Source organism: Lactuca sativa, chromosome 6 (genome assembly GCF_002870075.4).
Source record: "Lactuca sativa cultivar Salinas chromosome 6, Lsat_Salinas_v11, whole genome shotgun sequence".
NCBI lineage: Eukaryota > Viridiplantae > Streptophyta > Magnoliopsida > Asterales > Asteraceae > Lactuca > Lactuca sativa.
The window spans coordinates 72,088,240-72,112,066 of NC_056628.2; the positions used below are offsets into that span (position 1 = coordinate 72,088,240).

The window sequence follows — 23,827 nt, forward strand, 5'->3', positions numbered from 1 at the left end:
TTAATGCGGAATGGACCAACTGGGCTTCATTCAAACAAATTCACAGTTTAATTAATCTAATTGAGAATTAAGATAAAACATTTCACAGTGATTAGATTCTTAAAACCAAATAATATCAGAACACTATTTTCATGGGCGTATCTGATTCAATTAGTTTGTTTTTTGGGATTTACATGACACAATGGGAAAACGTATATATAATAGATACAAAGTACCAAGACTTGTGAGTCTTTGAACGTCTGGTTTGGGCCATTTGATTTCAATTCTCCATCATTAGTTTGTCTTACAGCTTGACAATTTATTTCAACTTTTCATCATGAGTTTGTCTTATAATAGCTTGCTTCAAAATTTGAAATTCCATGGAAGGGAAATATCCTATGCTCTACACAAATGGGCCACCAAGTTATGCCATCTACCTTCACAGTCGAGGCTATATATACAGTCGTAGGGGCAGTTCATATATGCATCAATACAAACCAAAATTCACCTAGATTTTCATTTACATTATGGGTCCTTGTGTTTTTATAATTTTCTCATTTCTCTTGCTATTTCTAGAGACTACAACTACCAACCAATCGGAAGCACCGGGAGGAGGAGGTGGTGGTAAGGTTGTTATCAGAAAGTGTTACAATAAGGAGAGACAAGCTCTCCTTCATTTCAAATCTCACCTTCAAGACTCCTATGACTCCGATCATCTCACTACATGGAGAGCTGATGAACATGACTGTTGTAAATGGAGAGGTGTCACATGCAACAACCAAACAGGTCGTGTGATAAATCTTGAAATCAGAAACTACAATCTTGAAGGTGAGATCATTAGCCGTTCATTGCCTAACTTATGCTTCTTGAATCATCTTGATCTTTCTGTTAACTTTCTTTATGGAAACATTCCCACGTTCATTGGTTCCATGACTCGGTTAAGGTACCTTGATCTTAGCCTGAATGTTTTTAATGGAACCGTTCCCAGGTCCATTGGTTTGTTGACCGAATTAAGGTACCTTGACCTTTCCATTAACTCTCTTTATGGAACCATTCCTCCAGAGTTTGGAAACCTCACCAACTTGCAAATGTTGGAAGTTGCAGAGTTGAAAACCTCGAGTGGTTGTCTCGTCTCTCTCAGTTGGAGGCACTTGCTTTGGATGGGATTTCCCTAGCCAAACAAAATCACTGGGTAGATGTAATTATGAGTCTCTGGAAACTATCACTTGTAGGTTTATCTGGATGTGAGCTCTCACAGGTCATATATCCATATTCTTCTTCATTTCTCAACTCTTCTTCTTCATCTATTGTTTACCTTTATCTCCAAAACAACAATCTCACCTCATCCATGGATCATTGGTTGTTCCTGTTAACCAACAATAACCTTTCCACTCTTGATCTCTCTGGCAACATGTTAGATGGGATTCCCAAATATATAGGTAGCCTCTGTAATTTGACCTATTTATATCTGAATAACATCTCTGCAATAATCGAATTTCCCGTTTTTCTGAACAACTTGTCTAGATGCACATCGCTTCCACTACAATGGTTGGATGCTTCTCATAGCCAATTTGCAGGGCCACCATCCTACAAGATCCAAACACTGACAAATCTTACACATCTTGAAATGAGCTCTTGCAATCTAGGCCCTAGCTTCCCCAAATGGATTCAAACACTGAAAAATTTGTGTATCTTGATATTTCCAATAATGGCATTTCAGACACCATTCCTATGGAAATTTGGGACATGTGGCCTTCTCAATTAATATGCATGAATCTTTCTTCCAACAACATCTCCGGGAAAGCACCAGATTTATCATTGAATTTCAACAACAATTCAGTGATAGATTTGAGTTCCAACGGATTTTATGGTCAAATATCGAATGTTTCTTCCGCTGTGGCATCATTAAATCTTTTCCAGAAACAAATTCTATGGAGGAATCTCATTTTTATGCCAAATTGTCCATGGGCTTTTAGAGTTTCTTGACCTCTCCTACGACTTTCTAAGTGGACAAATTCCAGAGTGTTTGTGGCATTTCAAAGAACTAAAAGTTCTTAATCTTGGACACAACAATCTATCTGGAAGGCTTCCTCCCTCCATTGGATCTTTGATACAACTCGAGGTGTTGGATTTACACAAGAACGGCTTATTCGGAGAATTGCCTTTGTCCATAAAGAATTGTACGAATTTGACCACATTAATTTTGGGGGCCAACAAGTTTTCTAGTAATGTGCCTGTCTGGATTGGGGAAAAGTTGTCATGGTTGTATGTTCTTATCCTAAGATCAAACATCTTCTTTGGAACCATCCCTTTGCAATTATGTCAATTACAAAAGCTCCAAATTCTAGACTTGTCGATGAACCATCTCCATGGAACCATCCCCTCGTGTTTGGATAATCTTATGAGCATGGTTCAAAAAGGATTGTTACCAACACAAAATGTGCATTCCTATTCAATTGAGTGGTATTATTCAGGAGGTGGTCTTTATGATTTTCAAGATGATGAGTATGTTGACCATGCAATGATCGAGTGGCAAGGAGATGAACATGAATTCTTTAGAAATATGGGACTGTTGAAGAGCATTGACCTGTCAAGCAACAATTTAACGGGTCAAATCCCATATGAGATTACCAATCTTTATCAACTGATTTCACTAAACTTATCAAATAACGCTCTACTTGGAGAGATTCCACTGACAATTGGCCAGATGAAACAACTTGAAACTTTGGATTTATCTAGAAACAACTTGTCAGGAGAGATGCCATTAAGCATGTCTGGTATGAGTTTTTTAAATCATCTAGATGTTTCGTATAATAACTTGTCAGGGAGAATCCCATCTAGCACTCAACTCCAATCCTTTCCACCTTCAACATACGATGGAAACACAAGACTATGTGGACCTCCCCTTACCAAAAAATGTACAGGAGATGAAGAATCAGAACCAACATCAGTCAATGGTAAAAGTGGGGGTGATGGGGAAGACATAGATGAAGTTTGGGGATGGTTTTATATTGGTGGGGGAACTGGTTTTGCTACTGGATTTTGGATAGCAATTGGGGCTTTACTTCTCAATCGTCGAGGGAGACATGCTTTTTTTTTTTTTACTTTTATGATAGCTTCAAAGATTGGGTTTATGTGACGATTATGGTGTTCATTGCAAATTTGCAAAGGGTTAGACATACGTAGTTTTTCATCTAATTTTTCTTTGTAACTTATTTTCTAGCATGTATCTTAATTATCTTGAACAGACCTATTAATGGGTCTTATTTTGGGCTAGATGTTTGGTAATGTAATCTGAAAGGGGGGGGTTTTTAAGTCCCCTTGATATCAATAAAATTGCCACCAACACCATGGGTGGCCATTTCTCGCGTTGTGTGAAATAACACATTCTAAAAGTTCATACTTTGTAGCATGTAAAAATAAGATGAAAATGTAGCTATTGTTGTAAATTTGATGGACTATTTTTATAGGACAATTCTCAATGTAGATTATTTGTAGAGTAGTACTTAAGAGATGATACATCCATATATACTCTATACCACCAATTCCTTGGGTTTTACGTGAGGGAAAGAAAAGTGAGGGAAATGAGGGTATGGCCCACAAAAAGTGAGGGAAGCTTCCCTCCCACTCCTTCCTGTCTTAGGAATAGTGAACTCAAGCTATTTTTGACAAGAATGGTCCTTTGTTTATACTCGTATGTGATGTTTTGGGTTGGTATAATTCTGGGGTCATATTTTGATATTTTCTATATTCTGTGTACACATGTTGTTCTTTTATCTCCTCCACCGCCTCCCTAACTCGGTAAGCCAATGACATTATGATTGGTGGCATCCCTTCTTCCAAGAATCACTGCTTACAACCTATTTTTTCATCTGATTTTTCTTCTTGCCTCCACCTCCAGTGACTCGCTTTAATCCAATTCACCGCCTAAAGATCTCAGTAGTTTGTAGGGTTTTTGTTCCTTTTCTGCCTTCGGTTGTCTTTTGGGGATATTGCGTCTTCCTTTCCATTATTCTCATAAACAGAAGGCGGTGACGGAAGGAGTTCACTCCAATATTCCGATGACGGAAGGAGTCTCCACAGGTGGAGAAGCAGCCCGAGAAAACACTGACAGAGGCCAACGCCACCGCCATCGTATTTTTTTACCTCGATCGCCACCACCATCAGCCGCCTCATCTGGACCTACGATTAGGGCTTGATGAAGACGACCGCTCCCGACGGACTTACTATAAGTAAGCAAACAATTTCGAACTTGAGACCCTTGCTTTTATAAACAACCATTTTTACCACCAGGTCAAGCTCCAATTTGTCTTTGTAATCCAAGAAATATGTATATATATACATATATAATTAACATAATAAGCTTTAAAATTGGAGGCCCTTTAGAATTGGAGGCCCTAAGCCCTTGCTAAGTTTTGCAAAGGGTAGAGCCGACCCTGTTCTCACCTTGTGTGAAGTAACACATTCTGAAAAGTTCATACTTTTGTAGCATGTAAACATAAGATGAAAATGTAGTTATTGTTGTAAATTTGATGGACTACAATTCTACGACAATTCTCAATGTAGATGATTTGTAAAAAATAGTACTTAAGAGTTGATACGTCCATATATTCTCTTTACTATATATAATGCTTATATTTGTAATTTCAACTCACCTGGAACTAAGTTAAATGATTCAACGTCCTTTCAAATAACAATAGAAGATCCATTGTGTTCAACGTCCTTGCATTAGTTATCAAAGTGGAACTCATCGACATTTTGTGTTTTTGAAGTCTTGTACAATTTCCTCTAAACTAATCTTTTCGGAAAATCTATTTCGAAGCACAAAACTAATGAGTCATTCAAAAACTCGGTAATAGGAACACTAGACGTAGAGATGTAAGCGAGTGAAAGTACTCAATGTCGAGTTGTTAATATGATGACTTGCGATCAAACACTTGGGGACATAAAATGACTTGTGTAGTAAAAAGAAAAAGATTCGGTCATATGATGACTTGCAATCAAACACTCAGAAAATTTATTTTGAATTCTGGATTTTCTTTCCATAAGAAAACGACTACAGACTCTTAACATATATTGAAATGAAATGTATCTAGCCAATATAGTCTATTAGTTGATCAATCTTATATAAGTCTATAATAATCTAGTTCATGCAATTTAGTATCATATTCAAGTACTTTGATTTTTTTAATATTCGATTTTTATCATTCATCTCATATCCCAACAGATGTAGCCCATGTCGGGTAAACAAAACAAGGCAAGTCTTTTCATTCAAGTATTTTACTTGATTATATACATTTAAGTATGATTCTTGATGACACATTAATCCAAGAAAGAACAAGAGAAAAGGTAAAGAATTGTGACCATATTACAAACAATTCAAAACTTGCTTTGGTACCTTGGTTTTTATTTTATGATATTCCAAGAGCATACACTTGTAGTTGAATGTTGTCCCTACCCTCTGCAAATACACCAGATCCCAAATCATCCGCCACCAAACATGACACTGTATCTCCTGATTCCACAAGCATATAAAAATTATTTATAGCTTTATAAATATTGGAGTTATTAGGCAAAAAGTAAAATAAGAAACATATGTTCCTATGCAATGGTTAAGATAACCAAACTTAGCACCTCAAGACAATTCCCATATGTACAAAGAGCCATCACATGTAGAAACTACCCCATACCATGCTAATGCACCAGCTATACTGTGGTACTGCACAACACACACCTATATCACACCATTTCATTTCATTGTTGTTAAACAAAACAACTTCTTAGATACATAGGCTTATGTAAAATGTACCTTGGATCTAAATCATTTAGCAGAATCAGCTTGTTTATGGCCAACAATGCTAAACTCTAGCATCTAGAATATTTTAATATTTTTTCACCATTAAGATCATGATTTAAGACAGGCGAAACAAGAAAAACAAGGGACATATATTCATAAATCAAATAACCTAATAACAGATGAGAATGTGAGACCTTAAGTTGGTAGTTGTTCCAAAGAACCTCGTGTTAGATGAAAAAAGACCTTACTTGGTATCAATTGTCCATAACCATGTATTAACAAGCTATGCGATTACCAAAGGGCCTAATCATCAACTAACATCATAGGTTGCAAAAGTCAAAACATTAATATATTAGACCGAAATGCCCATAAGGGTTGAAATTCAAATCATTAATATATTGGACCAAATTGCCCTTTAACACCTCATATATATGTGGAAGTGGAAGGTAAGAAAGGATGCACAACTAAAGGTTCATTTCAAGAGTTCATGAAATGTCAAACAGTTCATCAAGGTAGGTAAGTAAATCATTAAAGTTGCCTCCACTAAACAAAGAGAATACTAAACATTTCTCCCTTAGTTTTTCTTTCTTTAGAACACAATTTGATTCCTATCTCATGCATCTTCTAATGATTGGGCCCCAATAGAGCTGTAGTAGTCCTAGTGTGTGTGTGTGTGAGAGAGAGAAACACGACACTTTAAATCATACATTGTCTGTTATCCATAGCTTAGTCTGATCTGCTTGGACCAAGTTATAGTAATTAAGAACTATATTAATCCATAGAATCAAAACTCCTTCTACACTTGAAAAACCTATCGAACAACGAAAAAAAAACCTTCATTTTGTGGTTATATTTTACTGCTAATTGCTTGATTCAAAAAATTGATATCATTATTTTAATAATAAATTTGTAATAATATGTAGTATGTTTATTATTTATGAAATTAAAGAAATGGTGGTGGTCAACCCAACTGTTGGAAGTGCAATCACATTGTTGAGTGAAACTGATTAACGACATAAGAGCCACAATGTCAACACATCTTTTTGAGATGACAAAATTGCCCCTTCACTAGATAATTTATCCCTAAAGGACCATCATTGTTGAGGTCAGTTAACAGAGCAGGTCGAATGAAACACCTGCAAATCACATATAGGATATAATTAATTCATATTAAATACTTAAAAGAGCAAAGATTAATTGTTGTGTGTTGATGTATGGGGCTTATATAAATCTTAATAGTACTAGGGTATAAAGAAGGAGAAAGCAGTGTAATTCGATATGACAATAGTTTAACAATCCAAATTCCAAAACATCTTGTGTTCAAAGTAATAGCAAGCATATTGATGTAAAGTGGAAAGACTATTATTCTGATCCATTTATCACATTCATCATTTTAAAAATGGTAATTTTGTTTTATCAAAAGTGGAAATCTCATCAAAATTCAAACACAATAAAATAAAATAAAAATCTCAGATCGCATGAGAGCTACCTATATTATGTTCATTAGACACTTTTCACCCACTAAAGATTCAATATGTCCAGACTCCATCCCACCTAAAGTTACTAAAATACTGTGCCAAAACTCAAAATCAGTTATAAACTAACCTTATGGAACTTCAAGGCCCATGATCTTCAAGTATTTAGTCTAATCAGCAAAAAGACTTTAGAGTAGCTAAATTACCAACCAATAAAATGGTATGGGGAGGATTCCAAGGAGTTACATGAGCATCCTGACGAAAGAGTATACCAATACGCTGTTCTTGAAGTCCTTTGACAATATTATCCCCACAAAACCACTTGTTATGATGACATGGATGCCAGCCTGTGGAGCATAAACAATAGCTTTGATAAATGTTAAGTATGTATCATGAATACAATTGAATTGGTTAATGTAGTGGTGCCTTGATTTGAGCTATGGACATGTTATGTAGACCATGTTTTTTACTATATGTCTGTCTGACTAAGAGTGATTTACTGATTATATATGTTCATCTAATTGTTGGCTTGATTATTAAATACATCATAGAATGCATTCAATTACTGGATTATTCTCATAGAAAAGGGGAAATCTTTTTATTTAGTTAGTTGTGGTTTGATAGGATGATTGAAAATGTCAAGTGCTATTTAATTAATATCTAATTTATTTGGTAAATAGTTGTAAAAGTTGCCTTCTTGTTGATTTACATCTACAATTAATCAAGACATTACAGATAAAATTTTGGAATACATCATCAATGTATATTAGGGGCATGCACAAATACGTGTTTGTAATTTTTTTTGCTGGACGCTAATTTTAGGGCATGCACAAATATGTGTCCTCTATCCTTCAAATGTTGGAAAGCTGACATTGTTTTTAGAACACGCAAAAAAATATGTATCGTAAATCAGTATGTCATTGTTCACGTGTCATTAAAGGGATGTTTTCTAGCAATGTCATATATATATATATATATATATATATATATATATATATATATATATATATATATATATATATAGAGAGAGAGAGAGAGAGAGAGAGGTGGGTTCAACATAGAACCACTTTTATTCATAGAACCATGAATTTGACCATTAGATCAAATTAGGAAGAATAGAGATGATATGGTAACATATAATATATTAATTAATTAACATGGGGATTCATTAAATCAAATTAACTAGTATCCAAAAATATAAAAAATCTTAGCCAGTTAATACAAACATAATTAGAGAACAATAAGAGATTCATAAAATACATATATGCTTATTCTGAACATAGATATGTCATGTTCATACCTGTTTCATGTATAAAAAATCATCAGTTTCATACATGTTCATACTTGAACATTTATACGAAACCCAATAAATATGCCATGTTCATACATGAACATGTATGAATGTTAAGATCAGAGATGAATATCAAATATATACATCTTCTCATGTTCACTTATGAAATTCGTGAAAATAAAGAATTTAGGTATATAAATGTTACAAAATATAAGTATATGCAGAAATGAACATATATGTATGTTTAGTTCTACAGTTTAACAAAACAAAAAAAATCAATATATGCATCTTCTCGTATTCACTTGTGAACATATATAATGTTACGAACAGATAAGTATATGCAGAAATGAATATACATTTATGTTCAATTCTAAAGCCTAATCATGTTCACTTGTGAACCTATATAATGTTACGAACATATAAGTATATGCAGAAATGAATATACATTTATGTTCAATTCTAAAGCCTAACAAACACAATAAATATGAGAAGTTGATATTAATAACCAAAATCATGTTTTCACATGAAAATTGCATTAACACTACAAAATATGAAACTAAATTCAACAAGTGAATGAACCTAACAAGGTTTCTATTCCATGGTGCATTAACTTATTCACAAATTCCCTTTCGAAAAAAAAAACTTATTCACAAATGAATGAGCCTATAAAATGCCAATTGCTAAAACTCCTGGATTGCAATTAACCACCCAGTCCACCAAAAGAAATGGAAATCTGCAACAACCAAGCGAAACCCGAATCAGAAATTAAACAATGCATCAAAATATCTACAAAAATTTAAAGCATGATTCAGTTTTGCACAAGAAAACATACGAAACCCATATAAGAAATCAAACAATTGAATGAAATAAGTCATGTAAAATTATAAACCGGTGTTTAATGACACGGAAATTTTTTAAAAGAGGGGAAATGAGGAGGGTACAAACCAGTTGGGGTTTTAGGTGTTGGCTGATAAAATCAGTGAAATAGAAGGATATATCTATGAAATTCAGTAAGATTCTGGTGATGTTGATTGTTCAGGTGGTGGTGACGACGGTGGAGAGAAAGGGTGAGGTGATAAAAGTCTTTTTCTAGGGTTTATAAAAAGTCGATACACTGAATGGAGTGATTAACGATGGTAAAATCGATGGAGATGATGGTCTGTAATAGCTATCGACGATGTGGGGGTGGAGTTGTGATGATGAAGGCGGTAGCTAGTGTTCTGGTAGCTTTAAAACAAGCAATAGATAGTGGTCATTATCTGGTTTCGGTTTGATTATTTGATGTGTTTGTGACATCCCCAAATTCACGGTTATTTTAGAAAAAAATTATTTATGCTTATTTGAAAATCAGAATATTCATTTTAAAGAGTAATATTGCATAATTTGTTCCCTGAAAACATGATAAATATATTATCAAAGCATTTTCGAATAAATGTATTTTGTTTTTGTATTAAAACTTTAGGATGTCATCATCAATACAAAAACATAAGCATAAACAGACCTTACATTCTTTTACACTAGTGATTTACATCTCCTTTAATTTCTCAGTGTAATAATGTAGCTTTGTATCGACACCTGTGATACAAATAAACTGAGTGGGTCAGGTTGGGAAACCTAGTAAGTACATAGGGTTTTCAAACCACAATAATAAAGTTATTATGATTCATCATCAAACAATTAACCCAATTATCAATCCCCATTATCTTATTTATTTCTTAATGATCTACCCTAAGAATCATCTATTATTCACTCATTCATTCCTAATGATTGTCCTAAGGAATAGGCACGAAGTCCATCACTGCCAGGGTTTATAAAACAGATACTAAGTCCATAGCCATCGATGTTATTTGTTAGGCACTAAGTCCATAGCTGCCGAGGGTATTTGTTAGGCACTAAGTCCATAATTGTCAGGGTTTATAAAACATGCACTAAGTCCATAGCTACCGAGGTTATTTGTTAGGCACTAAGTCCATAACTGCCGAGGTTATTTGTTAGGAACTAAGTCCATAGCTGCCATGGTTTCTCTCTTTTATTGACAATATTATTTTAGGGATTCCACCCACAATACATGTCAATGGGTTTTTAGAGTACATTCGATGAACATATTGTTCACAACACCTACATGTTGCGAGCCTGCTAGTGTTCCACTGGACTATCTAGAATAGTTTGTGGTTGTCATCTATACTCTGCTAGATGATTGGGCCATCGCTTGGGTCAAGAATTCTCATCATTAAGGTCAAGGCTTCTCATTATCTTTCACCTCACATCATCTATATCATCTTTCACCTCTCATCATCTATATCATATTTCATTTACCCATCTTTACCCATCATAATTATAGGTATAAAATACATATACAGTTTAAATCAATTAAAACATGTATATTTTGGACATCCAATACAAATATCAAGAACACAGATGATATGCACACGTAGCATGTAATTTATATTAAATACGTCATATCTATGTGTAAGTTGAAAGTAGCTATGCACTCAAATGTTAAAGTGATGATTCCAAACTCGGGCAGCGCTTTGCTTCTAACAATTCTATTTTCCTTCGGCCAAACCTAGTATCATTACCACTAGATTTTAGTCTAATACTTATAGAGACTATTTACGAGCGACATTGTTTTTAAGTGTTAAACAATACTTTTCAACCACTATGTGTAACATCTAGAAAATCGAGACCAAAATTTTTTGTTTTAATTTATACTACTTGTAAAATTGTTTAAGGAAAAACAGTATTAATATCACATCAAACCATAAAACCATAGTTGCATGTCTCAAAAACCATAATGTCAAATATTATAATGTCAGAGTACAATCCCAGGGTTCTCAAATGCAGAATCATATGTGTGCGATGCGCTGCTACCCTGCCGACTCCTTCCCCTTAGATGGAGAGGTACCTGAAACCAAAACTGAAAACCGTAAGCACAAAGCTTAGTGAGTTCCACCAACATACCACATACCATATGATCATACATACTGCCAGGTAATTCTGGGTTGCCCGACCTACCCATGTCAAGCCATTCTGGGGTGCTGACCTACCCGTGTCAGACCGTTCTGGGGTGCCTGCCTACTCTCCGGTCTATCTCACTCGGTCATGGGGAATATTTCACCCCTACCACTATCACATAATAACATATCATAATCATGTTGTCAGACATATCTGGGGTGTCCAACCTACCCTTTGGTCCTAACGACCGAATCATGGGACTATTCCCCTCTTACTACCACTAAAATTAATAGCATATCATACTGGAATATAGAACACATCAGGTAGTAGCAAACCAGATAATTATCACAAAGACAATCACTTCAACTATAATCAACTACTAATGGGTCGGCCTTGGTGCCTTAGACCTACTTCTACTGGAAGGTAACTCACATGGATGTCGTGTAGTGTCTGCATCGTTCTCGGTATGGAAACCAACTCTCCTCGACTCCTCAATCCCTACACGATAACTTTTATAAGTTATCAATTCATACTCATAACCCTTACAAGGGTCACTCAAGTCCAAGTCAAAGTCAGTGTCAAAACCCTGGTCAAAGTCAACTTCTGGTCGACTCGACTCGCCGAGTTGGTCCACCAACTCGTCGAGTTCCCACTTCCACGAAATGCTTCAACCTCGTCCCTACTCGTCATGTCTAGCAAGAGCTCGACGAGTTCTCCTTCAACAAAACATCGGGACCCTATTCAACTGACTCGCTGAGTTCTTCCTTGAACTCGTCGAGTGCATCTTCATCCGTATGAAGGTGTTCAGTCTATGACTCGCCGAGTTCATCCTTGAACTCGTCGAGTTCATCTTCATGTGGTTGGGACATTGCCTTGAACTCGTCGAGTCCTTCGATCTTCAAGTCCATAACAAACCCCTAAGAGGCTGAGTGTTCCTTCCATTCAACCAAAGTCCATTTCCAGAAGACATTTGGAGAAAATGCAACCCGACTCGCCGAGTCACCCAAGAGACTCGCCGAGTCTCTCTTTGTCCAAAACTATTCAGTAGATTATAATGGGTCTTAATGCATCAAAACCATAGACCTGACCTCCTAAGGTCCATTTTATACGTAAATTTCCAATCTTGACATCAATGCATGGGGCTTTTGGCTCAAAAAGCCATAAAAAGAGGTGTATAAGAAGCATGGGTCTCCCATGGCCATAAAGTTGGCACCTTTATGCCATGGGAACCCTTAATGGTTCCAGATCTGAAGTGTAACTCCAAACACACTCACAAAATCCGATTATAACTTCACAAACTCATAAAAAGGGTCGAAAATAGCCCCAAAACAAGATCTAAGAGATAGACGGTCACGGTTCAAGCTTTTTACCTTGAATGAACTGAGAATGAAGCAAAACCTCTGGATCTACTACCTCTCTGATATAGATGTTGGCCAAATTTTCGACCGAAATGCTCTCCTGAATCGGAATAAAATGGACGCTCTTGGTCAACCGATCCACGATGAACCAAATCGAATCCACTCCCCACACGGTCTTGGGAAGCTTCGTGATGAAATCCATAATGATATCTTCCCATTTCAACAACGGAATATCCAACGACTAGGTCTTGTCGTGAGGCCTCTGGTGCTCGGCCTTGACCTTCCTGCAGGTCAAGCATCTTTCAACAAACCAAGCCTCATCCCTCTTCATGCAAGGCCACCAATAATCAAGACAAAGATCCCTGTACATCTTTGTCGCCCACAGATGGATAGAAAACCTGGATTTGTGAGCCTCCTTCATCAATACCTGGCGCACACCTCCATAATATGGGACCCACACCCTACGGTGTAGAGTCAACAATCCGCGACTGTCATAATCGAAGGAGGAAACCTGACCCATAATACGCTCACTCTTACGATGTTCCTCCTTCATGGCCTCCTACTGGGCCTCTCGAATCCACTCCAACAGCGGAGTCACTACGGTCATCCTTATGCAAATATCCCTGATCGGCACTGCTTTGCGGCTAAACCCATCGGCCATGACATTGGCCTTCCCCGGGTGGTAGAGGATCTCATAATCGTAATCCTTCACCACATCAACCCATCAACGCTATCTCATGTTCAGATTCGGCTGATCCATAAGGTAACTCAAACTCTTATGGTCCGTGTAAATGGTACAACGGACTCCATAAAGGTAATGACGCCAAATCTTAAGGGCGAAAACAACTGCCCCTAAATCCAAATCATGCGTCAGATAGTTCACCTCATGAGGCTTCAGCTGCCTCGACGCATAGGCGATAACATGCCCCTGTGCATCAATACTGCGCCCAATCTTGATATGGACGCATCGCAATACACTAGAAAATCCTCCACGCCCTCTGGCAGGGCTAAGATTGGTGTCTCACACAATCTCTGTCTCAATGCCTCAAATGCGGCCTGATGCTCAGGCCCCCAACAAAAGACCACGACTTTCCTTGTCAACCGTGTCAAGGGCACGACTATCTTGGAGAAGTCCTAAATGAATCTCTGATAATAACTTGCCTATCCCAGGAAGCTCTGAATCTCAGATGGAGACCTCGAAACCTCCCACCTCATCACAGCCTCCATTTTGGTCGGGTCGACTGAAATACCGTTTTGGTTGACAAGGTGCCTAAGAAACTGCACCTCGCGCAACCAGAACTCACACTTGGAGAACTTGGTATACAAGCTCTCCCTCCTAAGAGTATCCAATACCTCCGGCAAGTGCTCCTTATGCTGCTCCCCTGTCTTGGAATAAACCAAGATGTCATCAATGATCCAACATCGGTCTACACATGCGGTTCATGAGATCCATGAACGTGGCAGGAGCATTGGTGAGCCCAAAAGGCATCACCATGAACTCATAGTGACCATATCACGTCCGAAAAGTAGTCTTCTGCTAATTTTGATTTATTTTTAAAGTTATATTTTAACACTTTGACAGTTAAAATCCGTTAAAAATTCATAACTTTTTCATCCGACGTCCATTTTTTACTGTCTTTATATCGTTGAGCTCCTATTAACGAGAACTTCAATTCTCCTTTAGATTGTGCCAGCTAAAAGTTGATCGATCTAAAATTCAAATTTTGGGTTGTGTTATGCTAAATCTTAGAAAAATCATAACTCCTTCAAACGAAATCAAATTTTGACGTTCTTTTTATACGCGTTCTCGGTTTAACGTATACTATGACTTTTGTTTTGATCGCTAAGGCTAAAAAGTATTTTATCGCAAACTCACTTTTTACGATTCTTGGTGTCGTGCCGATTTTGCCGTAAAACTTCGACGGGTCTTAACTTATTCGTTATAACTTGGATTTCAGCGTTCTTTATATGTACAGAACCCTTATGAGATATACTATATCTTAGTTAAGATTATCTATTCTAAATAATCTTCCATCGAAAAATCATTTTTGACGCTTATTGTGTCTTAATTGACTAGCCCGAATCTGCAGGTGTTACAGTGTTGATTGTGGGTGTTGTTGAATTTTCGGTGAGGGATAAGGAGGGAGATGAGAAATGATATTGGAGGAGATAGAGGGGATCGATGGTATAATGGCTGGGATTTTTTTGTAGTTGTAAATTCTTGGTTTTAGGAGTAATTTTAGGAAAAAAAAAATAAGAGGTAAAAATAGAAACCAGTTATGTTACTATTTTTAAATTAAATGTATTTAATAATGGACATATATATTTATATTATACATCTTTTGTGTATTTAGTTATTAGTATGGATCAAGGTTTTAAATACGTAAGGCGTGACTTGGCGTTAATGTCAAGCTTCAATTTTTTCCGAGCCTTGGCGAGTCACGGCGTTTGTAAGGCGTGACTTAAGGCGGCAATTTTCTATATAATTAATATTTTCATATGTATTTTCAACTATTATTCATTTTTATACACATATATAAGTTAAGGCGGCGTTTTGACAAAACTTGGCGGCAGGTGCAAGTCTTGGAGTCGTGGCGCGCCATAGCGGAGCCACGACGAGCTTTTTAGAACCTTGATATATATATATATATATATATATATATATATATATATATATATATATATATATATATATATATATATATTATCGTCATCTCAGTTAACAAGTAGTGAGGTTAGTCCAGTGCCGGTCCAGATGGTGGGCAATCCGGGCGGTCGCCCCAGGGCCCATGTATCCGGGGGCCCAAAAGTTTTGGGATATATAGTGTGTATATATAAAACAATTATTACCTGAATGATTTTTTGGCCTAAAGTTGGTTCAAACTGAAACCACCTCAAAAGATAAGCAATTTGATTTGCTTGTTATTGCTAATTGAACGTGTTTATAGTAAAAAATAAATGATATTTTTTTGAATTTTTATTATATTTGTTTTTATGGGGCCATTTTTTTTCTTTACGCCCCGGGCCCCATATAAGTTTGGACCGACCGTGGGTTAGTCACGATAATACATATCTCGACCAATTAGTATTTTAACCGCCTCCTTAAATGCTTTCTGTAGTAGTATCAGCAAAACTAAGTAAAACTAACTGAAAGTTGTAACTTTTATTTGTATATGAGTGTACGACATGGAAGCTTTTAAAACATGTAAAATTATATAAAATGATATCTTTGTAAAATATAAAATAGAGACATAAGAGCATTGTAGTAATTTTGTGATAATAAGTAGAAGCTTTTTGTTAAATGTTAGCAGAAATAGTTTTTGAATTTAGAGTTTAAGCTCCCGTTGCCGAACTATATATATATATATATATATAGGGTTGCAAATCTCGGCCTACTCGGCCGAGTACTCGGAATCGGCCCTCCATCAAGGCGAGTATGTCAACTCGGCCAAAAAACTCGAATTTAGTTAAAATCGGCCAAAAATCGGTCAAACTCAGTCAAAAATCGAACAAACTCGGTCAAACTCGGGCCTACTCGGTCAAACTCGGCCAACTCGGTCAAACTCGGTCAAAGGGTCAAAATTGTCATAAAAAGAGAAAAAAATCAAGAATTTCAAGATTAATATGTATACTTAATGATTTATTATTTAACACAAACATGTGATTATTACTACATATATATTTTAAATTTTCAGTAATTATCCACATAGTGAGACAATTATTTGTATTTCAATTTTTATGTAGTCACATGTATCTAATTTTGGTTATATATTTCAATCAAATTATGATTTTAATTTATGATTTTGACATATATAATTTTCCAAAATACATTTCTACATGAATTACCGAATTCGAGTATTCCTGAGTACTCGCTACTCCCCAGTCAGCCGAGCTGGTACCGAGTAGCGAGTTCTACAACCTTGCATATATATATATATATATATATATATATATATATATATATATATATATATATATATATATATATATATATATATATATATATATATATAGGTTTTTTTAAAACTAAAAACTACATGACGAACACACCTTAAAATTTAACAAAATAGTCCTATTGACCTGGTCAAAATTTGATCTTCTTCTTGTTCCATTCATGCCAAATGCCATCTTAAAAAGTTTTGTTCCGTTCTGTTTTGGCCACTCCCAGGTACAAAACATTGGCTTACGGTCAGATTTTTTTTATGTGAAAATGGTGTGATAAAGGTTTTGCGAAGATGATATTTCATCAGAGTTTCTTGTCTTTTGGAGCCGAGTGAAGTTTTTCTAAAGATAATACTTGAAGTTAAAACAACTATACGAATGTTCTTCTATAACTTCTTTGACAAATTATGCCCATTATTTCACAACTCTTTCAAAGACTACATATATTTATGGTAGTTTTTGTAACCAATATCTAGTCGCATAATAGTGGATTGTAGTTAATTTTATAGTAGTTATCAAATAAACAAGCATATTTTATTTGACATAACGTTTAGATAGAAGGGTAAAATGGTTGTTTTTTTTCATCCATACATCATTAATTCGGTTAATTAAGAAACAATTTTAGTCCAAATCCCTGTTGGTTTTATTTGTTGCACGTTTAGTCCTTTTGAGTAACATCGTCCCTGCAAAAACAAATCGATGGGAACTTTGTAGAGGGCAGTTAAAGGAAACTCCTGGTAAAATTTCTGATTTAACTATCGCTTTCTATAATTAAGATAGTTTTGGTGAATTGGTGCTCATTCAGCAGTTAAAGGAAAAAAAGAAAAAGAAACAAATCTTTGCTATTATAGATCATAGATTAAAAGAATTCTGCGCTTTCCAAAAAAGTTGAATTTACTTTGTACATTTCTTATCCCTTCTATTTTTCTAGTCGTAACTAGTGTAGCGTTTTTAATCAAAATATTTATTTTTGACAACTATGTTATTAAATAGTGACCATGGACTAAACCGTAATAGACCCAAATAATATCATATCACTATTTTCATGGACGGACAGTGTATTTGATTCCATTAGTTTGCTTTTTGGGATTTATGTCACATAACTTCAGAACCAAAAACTATCACACAATGGGAACACACACACACACACATATATATTTGGGGCAATTTATTTCAATTATTCATCATTAATCTGACTTACAGCTTGGTAGGGGCAATTTATTTCAATCCGTCATCATGAGATTGTCTTATAACATGGTTCAAATTTCATGGAAGCGAAGCATCCTATGCTCTACTGGAATGGCCCACCAATTTGAGGTCATTCACTTGAATTCTTCATCTTCACAGTGAAGGCTATATAAACCGTCATGGGGGCAACTCATACATGCATCCATACAATCTAAAAATCACCAATATTTGCACTTACATTATGAATCCTTGTGTTTTCATTATTTTCTCACTTCTCTATCTACATTTGGAGCTTTCATTTGCCAACCAATTGGTTATCAACAAGTGCTCCAATAACGAGAGAGATGCTCTCCTTCATTTCAAATCCCACCTTCAAGACTCCAATGACTCCGATCCTCTCCCTACTTGGAGAGCTGACAAACATGACTGTTGTACATGGGAAGGAGTCACGTGCAACAACCAAACAGGCCGTGTCACAAAGCTTGATCTCAGCGGCTATAATCTTGAAGGTGAGATTAGCCATTCATTGGCTAACTTAAGCTACTTGAATAATCTTTATCTTTCAGGCAATTCTTTTAATGGAACCATTCCCACTTTCATTGGTTCCATGACTCAGTTAAGGTACCTTGATCTTAGCGATAATGATTTTGAAGGAATAATTCCGAGATCAGTTAGTTCCTTGACCAAATTAAGAGCTCTTCGCCTCAACCTCAATAATCTTAATGGAACCATTCCCAGGTCCATTGGTTTGTTGACCGAATTAAGGTACCTTGACCTTTCCTACAACTCTCTTTATGGAACCATTCCTCCAGAGTTTGGAAACCTCACCAACTTGGAAATACTTGTAGTTTCATATGCTGGAAGGTGTAGAGTTGAAAACTTAGATTGGTTGTCTCATCTCTTTCATATGGAGATACTTTATATGGATGGGATTTCCTTAGCCAGTCAAAATCATTGGGTAAATGTAGTTCTGAGTATCCCAAAACTATTTACCTTGAGTTTAAAGGAATGCGAGCTGTCAAAGGTCATGTATCCATATTCTTCATTTCTCAATTCTTCTTCATCTTTGATAAGCCTCGTTCTTGGAAACAATAATCTCACCTCATCCATGTATCATTGGATGTTTCCATTAACCAGCAATAAGCTCCAGTATCTTTGTCTCTCTGACAATATGTTAGATGGGATACCCAAATATCTTGGTAACCTCTCTAGTTTGGAAAATTTGATATTAGATAACAACTCTGCAATGATCGAATTTCCTGTTTTTCTGAACAACTTGTCTGATGAGATCAGAACACTGAAAAATCTTTTCTATCTTGATATTTCCAACAATGGAATTTTAGACACCGTTCATCAGGATTTTTGGGACATGTGGCCTTCTCAATTAAGATATCTAAATCTCTCTTCTAACAGCATCAGTGGGAAAGTACCAGATTTATCATCAGCTTTTGACAACAATTCAGTAATAGATTTGAGTTCCAATAACTTTTATGGTCCAATATCAAATGTTTCTTCCACTGTAGCATCGTTAAATCTTTCCAGAAACAAATTCTATGGAGGAATCTCATTTTTATGCCAAATTGTCCATGGGTTTTTGCAATTTCTTGACCTTTCGGATAACTTTCTAAGCGGACAACTTCCAGACTGCTTGTGGCATTTCAAAGAACTAAAAGTTCTTAATCTAGGGGACAACAATCTATCTGGAAGGCTTCCTCCCTCTATCGGATCTTTGATGGAACTAAAGGTGTTGGATTTACACAAGAACGACTTGGATGGAGAATTGCCATTGTCCTTAAAGAATTGCACAAGTTTGAACTCATTAATTTTGCAGGGCAACAATTTTTCTGGTAACGTGCCTATCTGGATTGGGGAGAACTTATTGAGGTTGTATGTTCTTATACTAAGATCAAACATCTTCTTTGGAACCATCCCTTTGCAATTATGTCAATTATCAAATATTCGAATTCTAGACTTGTCAATGAATAATCTCCATGGCACCATCCCCTCATGTTTGAATAATCTTACAAGCATGATTCAACAAAAAGCACATTCCAATTCAATTCTACGGTTTTCTTTAGTAGGTGGTCTGCATGATAACATTTATGATAAGTATGTTGACCATGCATTGATCCAGTGGCAAGGATATGAACGTGAGTTCTTTAACAATTTGAGATTCTTGAGGATGATTGACCTGTCAAGCAACAACTTAACAGGACAAATTCCATATGAAGTTACCAATCTTTATGAACTGGTTTCCCTCAACTTATCAAAGAACGCTCTACTTGGTGAGATTCCACAGAATATTGGTGAGTTGAAAAAGCTTTTAACTTTGGATTTATCTAGAAACCATTTATCAGGAGAAATGCCATTAAGCATGTCTAGTATGACCTTTTTAAATGATCTAGACGTTTCATATAATAGCTTGTCAGGGAGAATCCCATCTAGCACTCAACTCCAGTCCTTTGAACCTTCAAGATACGATGGAAATGCAGGACTATGCGGACCTCCCCTTTCAAGAAAATGTCTTGGAGATGAAGAATCAGAACCAACATCAGTCAATGGTAAAAGCAGTGGTGATGGGGAAGAAGTAGATGAACTTTTGGGATGGTTTTATATTGGTGGGGCCAGTGGTTTTGCTACTGGATTTTGGATAGCATGTGGGGCTTTACTTCTCAATCGTCGAGGGAGACATGCTTTTTTTCATTTTTATGATAGCTTCAAAGATTGGGTTTATGTGAAGGTGGTGGTGTTCATTGCATATTTGCAAAAAAAAAAAAAAAAAAAATAGACATACATAGTTTCTTATCTAATTTTTCGTAATTTTTGACTTATTTCTTAGTATGTATCTTAATTATCTTAAACAGAGCTATTATTGTTCTTGTATAGGGCTAGATATATGGTAATGTAATTTGGCAGGGGCCGGTTTTTAATTCCCCAATATCAATAAAATTGCCACCAACACCATGGGTGGCCATTTCTCGAGTTGTTTGAAATAACACATTTTGAAAAGTTCACAGTTTTGTAGCATTTAAACAAAAGATGAAAATGTAGCTATTGTTGTAAATTTGATGGACGGTTTTTCTAGGACAATTCTCAATTGAGATTATTTGCAGAGTAGTACTTAAGAGGTGATACATCCATATATACTCTATACTACAATGCTTATATTTTGTAACTTCAACTCACCTGGAACTAACATAGATGATGCAACGTCCTTTCAAGTGCCCATAGAAGATCCATTGTGTTTATCTACATAAGATTGGCCTTTTTTCAATCAACTCCAGTAATTGATTAAGAGAAATTAAATATCCTCCTACTTTTTGTTCCTATCAATCCTCCTACCCATTTAAATAATGTCATGTATCATATTTGTATACTAAAATATCATTAAATAAACATTAAATTTTACACATGTCACCATTTAATTGAGTAGGAGGATTTATAGGAATAAAAAATAGGAGGATATTTAATTTCTCATTGATTAATACCACCTTCCGAATTATAGCATGAAGTGAGCATACATATCAACACAACAATATAATTAATTTAATCATCTATACCTCATCAATTTGGAGATTTTCCCAAGTTTGACCAATTTAGGTCAAAATGCATGATTTTGGTTCCAGACTCGATACATATAATAAGACTTAACAAATATAATCCGTTCATCGATTTACCTCAAACGAACTTTTTTTAGGCATGGTGCTGTCATACCAATGTTGATTGTGCAGTTGTTGAGTAACCACCTCATATAAGTTGGTGTTTGTTTTAAGAGTGATAAAATGTCTTTTGTCTTTTTCCGCGGCACAAGATGTGGACCAAAAATATTTTTCTACGCCTTCATACAAGAAGTGATAAACAATTCTTTTTTAATTCTTTTGTCTTCCAGAAAACAAACGGTCTTTTTTGGTAAACATCTTCCCGCCCGCAGATGTAAGTGCCCAAAAAGTCATTTTGCCAAAAAACAAACGAGCCGTAACTCATAGACAACTTTAGCAGCTCCTTTTGCGAGTTTGTGATTTTCATCCATGATTTGATACAACATTATTCAAGAAAAGATGTCACATAATGACTAGCCTTCTAGGCATAAAAAAAATACAAGAGTTCCACTCTTGTAATTATTTATTATTTATTTTGTAACAATAATGAATCTTCACAACACCAAAGGAAGCTTCTTAAAATCCACGAGGACTGAACCATTTACATACTATTATGAATATCATAAAAGATAATCAAGCCTACGTGCAAAAACAAAATCTAAAAACAAATAATTATAGTATTTTTATCTTGAAGAAACCGAAAGCTACACAGATGGTTTAATTGCCAAAGAAAAATGTAGTATTTTAGAAATAAGAATAAGAAACATACTTAGCTAGCATAAAATAAAAGGATACAAATCAGGTGTTTGTTCAACCATTTGTGGTAATCTCCTTCTGGTCTTAGGGTTTGTTGTTGCCGGAAAAACCTTCCATCACATCTGAGAGAGGTGTGTGTGCATAGAAAATATATGCCTCTTCTTCTTATTTATACTTCCAAACTCCTCCAATCATAACTAAAATCGAAAATTGAATGGATCCAGGTGATTTCATATCAATTACCCATGGATTATTCAAACACAATCGATTCAGTTCGAGATTAAATAAGGGCAATAAGAGGGAAAACTTAACACAATAAGAGGGTAGAGCTAGTAGGAGAAACGTATTCGAGTGGTTGTGCGACAGAGAGGAAAGTCTTGCGCTACGATTCATGAATTGGGGATGATGGCTTCATTATATGAGAAGTAAGACTCAAACTCATATCTAAAACATTGCAATTTTGTGTTGATGATTTTTTAGAGGTATTAAAAAACGGAAGGGTGAAAACTGAAATTCTTTCTATTATCTCCATGGATTTCCATTTGACTAGCTTAGATCAAATTGAAATTGAAAAAAAAATTATTAATTTTGCAGAAGGAGAACGTAGTGGAAATCCACCGATTACATACAAGCAAACTAAAATTGAAGTATATAACATCAACAGACGTAATGACGAAGAAAAGTAGTAGGTACCTTTGAAGCTGAGCCTATGGATTGTTTTGAATGGAATGAACAAACACATTGTTGAGTTTCAAAATTAGAAGCATTCTTGATTAAGCACTTTCCAATTAAGATTGTGGTTCCATTTCAGATCATTTTGAGGTATAAAGTCTGAACCTTTCCTCAAGTATGCTTAGATCTATTATAATGGAGTTTTTGGACCTTTTGGGTCCCAAGTATGGACCTTTATGACTAAACTCGTTTTCTATGTCCAAGGTTGCCACCCTTGGTGTCATATGACTCCCATAAGCAGTAAAGTTTCAACCATTAGGGTTTATTTGTGACCATGCATGAGATCTAGCCCTTTCCATGGAAGTTTGTTGTCATATTTCAAGTTTGGGCTCATTTGGTGGGTTGCAAGCCGCCAAGTAATCAACTTTATGGATTAAGACGTTGAAGAGGACTTGGATATGTAATTGTAGCTTCTAGAATGGAGTATTAAGCACTTAATGGGAAAGTAGCTTAACAAAGGAGTACGCTGGGCGTACATGCATGTACGCATAGCGTACACCACCTTCGGCTAGTACGCTCAACGTACAGAGGAGTATGCCCCGCATACTCATCAGATATGGGTTTGGTTTGTTTTGGGACTCGGTTTGGGTCATGCAGGGGATTTTGGTTCTTTAGGCCTTAGTGGGCCATTAGAAGTCAGATAATGTCGGCTAAGAAGATGTTTGGGCCCAATTTGGCAAATTGGGCCATTAGTGGGCTTAGGAAGCCTACCTAGTGTTGGGACATTTTTAGAACATGGTTTGGGCCTTAGATAT

General features: G+C 35.8%; 1 protein-coding gene across 1 annotated transcript; it reads left to right on the forward strand.

The window, feature by feature from the left end:
* The first annotated feature begins 506 nt into the window (after nucleotides 1-506).
* LOC111890218 (receptor-like protein EIX1) lies at nucleotides 507-3,118 on the forward strand. The gene is made up of 4 exons (XM_042896101.1): nucleotides 507-1,101; nucleotides 1,212-1,427; nucleotides 1,700-1,849; nucleotides 1,956-3,118. Exons 1-4 carry the CDS (start codon nucleotides 507-509, stop codon nucleotides 3,116-3,118), a joined length of 2,124 nt encoding a protein of 707 aa, XP_042752035.1.
* Nucleotides 3,119-23,827: the final 20,709 nt, after the last annotated feature.

Coding starts and splice junctions, on each gene's coding strand:
- LOC111890218 (XM_042896101.1), top strand. CDS start 507: ATGGGTCCTTGTGTTTTTATAATTTTCTCATTTCTCTTGCTATTTCTA. Junction 1,428..1,699: donor CAAATATATAGGTAGCCTCT/GTAATTTGACCT, acceptor ATGGCATTTCAG/ACACCATTCCTATGGAAATT. Junction 1,850..1,955: donor GAGTTCCAACGGATTTTATG/GTCAAATATCGA, acceptor ATGGGCTTTTAG/AGTTTCTTGACCTCTCCTAC.